Here is a 6,000-nt window from a genome sequence, read left to right as displayed (position 1 = left end):
AAAAATCAGAATTTTCACTCCTAAATTCCAAAAAAATGGGAAAATATTCCCAAAAATTCCTAAACCTTCAACTTCACAAAATCCCAAAGAATCTCCAAAAACGACCGGGGGGGGAAAAAAGCGCAAAAAAAAATCAAAATTAAATCGCGAAAAATCGGAATTTTCGCCTAAAAACTCCCCGGAAAAAAACGGGAAAAAATTCCCCAAAAATTCCCGGAGTGTCCCCAGTGCCAGAATTCCCAAAAAAAAGGGGGATTTGGGGGCTGGCGTGATCCCTAAAAAATCACAAAAAAAAAATCCCATAAATTCCCAAGTTTCCGACTCGGAAAAATCGCGGGAGAAAAAATAAAAAACTTGAAAAATTAAAGAAAGAAACGGCGAAAAAATCAGAATTTTCACTTCAAAATTCCCAAAAAAATAGGAAAATATTCCAAAAAATTCCTAAACCTTCAACTTCACAAAATCCCAAAGAATCTCCAAAAACGACCGGGGGGGGGGAAAAAAAGCGCAAAAAAAAATCAAAATTAAATCGCGAAAAATCGGAATTTTCGCCTAAAAACTCCCCGGAAAAAAACGGGAAAAAATTCCCCAAAAATTCCCGGAGTGTCCCCAGTGCCAGAATTCCCAAAAAAAAGGGGGATTTGGGGCTGACCTGCAGGAACTGCACGGTTTTGTCGGGCAGTTTGGTGCCGATGTAGCGCAGCGTGTCCCGGTGGAATTTGCTCTGCAGGTGCCTCTGGATTTCTTCTTCTTCCAAACTCCGGAATTTGCACACGGAGCAGGCAAACTGAATCCTGGGAATACCAAAAAGAATCCAAGGTTTAGTCGTCAGCGAGGTTAAAATCGGGAGGAAATTTTATTTTGTAGCGGAATAAAGCGGGGAAAAAAAAAAAACAGAACAAAAAAAACGGGGGGAAAAGGAAAGAAATAAATAAAAAAAAAAAGCTTGAAAATGTTTGAGGAAGGCAAAAAAAAAATGGAAAGGATATGGAGGTGAAACTGGAAAAAAAAAGCACGAATGTGTTAAAAATAGAAAGGAAAAAAAGTTTAAAAAATGAAATGAAAAATAAAAATGTAAATAAAAGAAATCGGGAAAAAAAAAATAATTGGAGAAATGCAAGAAAGGCTCCGGAATTTGAGGATGGAGCAGGGAAAGTGAATCCTGGGAAATGAAAAAAGAATTCTGATTTTAGCTCTCTAAAGGGTTAAAATTGGAAAGGAGAAAATATAGAGAGGTAAAGCACAAAAAAAAAGGGGGGAAATGGGGGAAAAAGTGAAAAAAGGCAAAAAAAAAAAAGATCAAAAATGCAAGAGAAAGAAACAAAAAAATGAAAGCGAAAAAACAGGGGAAAAAAACCTGAGGAAAAACCCAAAAGTGCAAAGGAAAGAAAAAGAAAAATGAAAAAAAAAAAATGAAAAAAAAAAAGCACAGAAATTTAAAAAATAAAAAAAATTAAAAAAAAAAAAAAAGAAAAAATGGGGGGAAAAAAGGCAAAAAAAGCCCAAAAGTAGAAAAAAAAAAAACCTCACACGAAGTCAAAAAAATGTGGCAAAAAAAAGGTGAAGAAAAAAATCCCAAAAATGGTTAAAAACAAAAAAAAAACCAAAACAAAACAAAAAAAAATCCCAAAAAAAAAGCAAAAAAAAGTGCAATAAAAATTAAAAAAACCAAAAAAAAAAAACCAAACCCAAAATGCAAGAAAGGAGCAGGGAAAGTAAATCCTGGGAAATCCAAAAAAAAAAAAAAATTCTCATTTTAGTTCTCCTTCGGGCTTCAGATTCCCCAGAAAATCCCCCAAAAATTCCCAAAAAAAATTCCTGGAATTCCCAGGAAATTTTCAAAAAAAATTCCCAGGATATTTCTAAAATAAATTCCCAGAAAATTCCAAGAAAATCCACAAAATTTCCAATAAATCCCAAAAGCATTTCCCAGAAAATTCCCCAAAAAATCTCCCAGAAAATCACCAAAAGATTAAAAAAAAAAAAATCCCTGGAATTCCCAGAAAATCCCCAAAATAAATTCCCAGAAAATTCCAAGAAAATCCACAAAATTTCCATTAAATCCCCAAAACATTTCCCAGAACATTCCTGAAATTCCCAGAAAATTCATCAAGATTCCCAGAAAATTCCCAAAATTCCCAGAAAAATCATTGGAATTCCCCCAAAATTTCCCAAAAAATTTCCCAGAATTCCGGAAAATGCCCCCAAAATTACCAGAACATTCCCGAAATTCCCAGAGAATTCCCAGAAAAATCATCAAAATTCCCTAAAAAATTTCCCAGAATTCCCAGAAAATCCCCCCAAAACTCCCAGAATGTTCCCGAAATTCCCAGAAAATTCCCAGAGAATTCCCAGAATTCCCAGAGAATTCCCAAAATTCCCAGAAAAATCATCGAAATTCCCAGAAAAATTCCCCCAAAAATTCCCAGAATTCCCTGAAAATCCCCCCAAAACTCCCAGAACTTTCCCGAAATTCCCCGAGAATTCCCAGAGAATTCCCGAAATTCCCAGAGAATTCCCCCAAAAATTCCCAGAAAAATCATCGCAATTCCCAGAAAATTCCCAGAAAATTCCCAGAATTCCCAGAAAAATCATCGAAATTCCCAGAAAATTCCCCCAAAAATTCCCAGAAAATTCCCCCCAAAATTCCCAGAATTCCCAGAAAATCTCCCCGAAACTCCCAGAACTTTCCTGAAATTCCCAGGAAATTCCCAGAGAATTCCCAGAAAATTCCACAAAATTCCCAGAAAAATCATCAAAATTCCCAGAAAATCCCCCCAAAATTCCCAGAACTTTCCCGAAATTCCCCGAGAATTCCCAAAATTCCCGGAGAATTCCCAAAAAATTCCCAGAGAATTCCCAAAATTCCAAGAAAAATCATCAAAATTCCCAGAAAATTCCCCCCAAAATCATCAAAATTCCCAGAAAATCCCCCCAAAACTCCCAGAACTTTCCCGAAATTCCCCGAGAATTCCCCGAGAATTCCCAGAATTCCCGAAATTCCCCGAATTCCCAGAATTCCCAGACCTGTCCATGGCCCGGTCCCTGAGCCGGTCCCTCCTCCGCTGCTTCTCCCGTTTCTTCTTCACCTCCTCATCCTCATCCTCGGACGCTGACGGAAAAATCTGGGAATTCTCATCCCAAAAAAAACCTTTCCCAACATTCCCACCCCTCCCCCCCCACCCGAATCCCTGGAATTCCCTCCTTTCCCCCAGTGTGAATCCCAGTTTTCCCCCATTTTTCCCGATTTTTTCCAAATTTTTTTTCCCATTTTTTTCCTGTTTTTCCCCCCAGATTTTCCCTGATTTTTCCCCAATTTTTTTGTTTTTTTTCCCAATTTTATTCCCAGTTTTTCCCTATTTTCCCCAATTTTTTTCCCATTTTTTTCCTCTTTTCCCCCCAGATTTTCCCTGATTTTTCCTGATTTTTTCCCAATTTTTTTCTGTTTTTTCCCCAATTTTATTCCCAGTTTTTCCCTATTTTCCCCAATTTTTTTCCTATTTTTTTTCCCATTTTTTTCCTCTTTTTCCCCCCAGATTTTCCCTGATTTTATCCCAATTTTTTCCCCATTTTCCCCCATTTTTTCTGTTTTTCCAAATTTTTTTCCCATTTTTTTCCTCTTTTTCCCCCCCAGATTTTCCCTGATTTTTTCCCAATTTTTTTCTGTTTTTTTCCCAATTTTATTCCCAGTTTTTCCCTATTTTCCCCCATTTTTTTCCAATTTTTTTCCCATTTTTTTCCTCTTTTCCCCCCAGATTTTCCCTGATTTTTCCTGATTTTATCCCAATCTTTTCCCGATTTTTTTCCCGATTTTTTCCCCATTTTCCCCCATTTTTTCTGTTTTTTTTTCCAAATTTTTCCCCCATTTTTTCCTCTTTTATCCCCAGATTTTCCCTGATTTTTTCCCAATTTTTTTCTGTTTTTTTCCCAATTTTATTCCCAGTTTTTCCCTATTTTCCCCCATTTTTTTCCAATTTTTTTCCCATTTTTTTCCTCTTTTTCCCCCCAGATTTTCCCTGATTTTATCCCAATTTTTTCCAAATTTTTTCCCCATTTTCCCCCATTTTTTCTGGTTTTTTTTCCAAAATTTTTTCCCATTTTTTTCCTCTTTTTCCCCCCAGATTTTCCCTGATTTTTCCTGATTTTTTTCCCAATTTTTTTCTGTTTTTTCCCAATTTTATTCCCAGTTTTTCCCTATTTTCCCCCATTTTTTTCCAATTTTTTTTCCCATTTTTTCCCCCCCAGATTTTCCCTGATTTTTCCTGATTTTTTCCCAGCTTTTTCCCTATTTTTTTCCTGTTTTCCCCCCATTTTTTCCAAATTTTTTTCCCATTTTTTTCCTCTTTTCCCCCCAGATTTTCCCTAATTTTTCCCAGATTTTCCCAATTTTTCCCCGACGTTTTTCCCCATTTTTTCCCAATTTTTTTTTTTCAGTTTTCCCCCATTCTTCCTAATTCTCCCCCCCCCCCTCAATTTTCCTAAATTTTCCCCATTTTTCCCTGATTTTTTCCTAATTTTTCGGGAATTTTTCTTCCTTTCCAGCAACCCAAAAAAAAGATGGAAAATCCCAAAATTCCAAGAAATTTCCCTTCCAAACGACCCCAAAATCCTGAGAATTCTCCTGGAAAACAAAATCCGGGATCTCCTGGAAAAAAAAAAATAAAATAAAAAAGGGAACATTGGTGTCAATTTTTCTTGGAATTTTCTACGGAATAAACAAAATTTTGGGAATTTTCACCTCGTTTTTTTTTTTTTTTTGGATCTTCCCCAAAAAAATTTGAATTTTTAAGGCTGGAGGGATTTGGGTCTCTCCCAAATTTTTCCAGGTAGGAATTATACCCCAAAATCCCAAATTTCTGGTGGAGAAAAAAAAAAAAAAAAAAACCCCAAAAATTTGGGATCCGACCCCTCCAGGAGCCAAATGTGGCTCCAAATTCCCAAATTTTCCCAAATTTTTTGGGAATTCCTGGAATACTTACACCTCTGTCTGCCTCATCCAAGGATTTTTCCTCTCCTTCCCCTTCTTCTCCTGGAAAAAAAAAAAATAAAAAATAAAAAAAAAATAAATAAAAAGGGAAAAATGAGTGGGAAAAAATTCCAGGAATTAGGGAAAAAAAAATATGAGGGAAAATTCCAGGAATTTTGGAGGGAATTTTGGGAACGTTTTGGGGCCGTTTTTGGGGGATTTTTGGGGTAATTTTGGAGCCATTTTGGGGGGAATTTGGGGGAGATTTTGGGGTAATTTTGGGGGGATATTTGGGCCATTTTTGGGGAGATTTTTGGGGTAATTTCAGGGGGATTTGGGGCCCTTTTGGTGTAATTTGGGGGAAATTTTGGGGTCGTTTTGAGGGGTGATTTTGGGACCGTTTTGGTGGAATTTGGGGCAATTTTGGGACCGTTTTGGTGGAATTTGGGGCAATTTTGGGACCGTTTTAGGGGGGAATTTGGGGCAATTTTGGGACCATTTTAGGATAATTTGGGGGGGATCAGAAGGGTCATTCTGGGGTCAGTGACAGAATTTTGGGGTCATTTTGGGGCCCTTTTGATAAGAGTTTTGGGGCCATTTCGAGGGGTGATTTTGGGGAGAATTTGGGGCCGTTTCAGTAAAAACTGGGTGTAAATTTTGGGGTCATTTTGGGGCCACTTTGAGACCATTTTGGGGAGGGATTTTGGGACCATTTTGGGACCATTTTGGGGAGGGATTTTGAGCCATTTTGGGACCATTTTGGGACCATTTTGGGGAGGAATTTTGAGCCATTTTGGGACCATTTTGGGACCATTTTGGGGAGGAATTTTGAGCCATTTTGGGACCATTTTGGGACCATTTTGGGGAGGGATTTTGGGACCATTTTGGGACCATTTTGGGACCATTTTGGGGAGGAATTTTGAGCCATTTTGGGACCATTTTGAAGCCATATCCAGAGAGATTTTCAGGTCATTTTGGGACCATTTTGAGGCCACTTTGGGGAAGATTTTAAGGCCATTTTTGGCTATTTTGAA

At 37.4% G+C, this 6,000-nt stretch overlaps 1 protein-coding gene across 8 annotated transcripts in view; it reads right to left on the bottom strand.

Annotated features, from left to right (window-relative positions):
• The window catches only part of AKAP8 (A-kinase anchoring protein 8), a 38,624-nt gene that overhangs the window by 24,515 nt on the left and 8,109 nt on the right, over nucleotides 1-6,000 (bottom strand). For 7 of the 8 annotated variants that reach the window (XM_062511819.1, XM_062511816.1, XM_062511822.1 and 4 more), the window contains 3 exons: nucleotides 4,982-5,029; nucleotides 3,028-3,151; nucleotides 653-794 (listed from right to left, as the gene is read on the bottom strand). In XM_062511819.1, the coding sequence (XP_062367803.1) occupies nucleotides 653-794; nucleotides 3,028-3,151; nucleotides 4,982-5,029 (314 nt within the window). The remainder of the gene's footprint in view (nucleotides 1-652; nucleotides 795-3,027; nucleotides 3,152-4,981; nucleotides 5,030-6,000) is intronic. The other variant, XM_062511820.1, reaches the window with a different exon arrangement.

This window comes from Cinclus cinclus, chromosome 32, assembly GCF_963662255.1.
Source record: "Cinclus cinclus chromosome 32, bCinCin1.1, whole genome shotgun sequence".
Classification (NCBI taxonomy): Eukaryota; Metazoa; Chordata; class Aves; order Passeriformes; family Cinclidae; genus Cinclus; species Cinclus cinclus.
The sequence above is the reverse complement of the archived record's forward strand: the minus strand, read 5'-3'. Positions and strand labels throughout refer to the sequence as shown.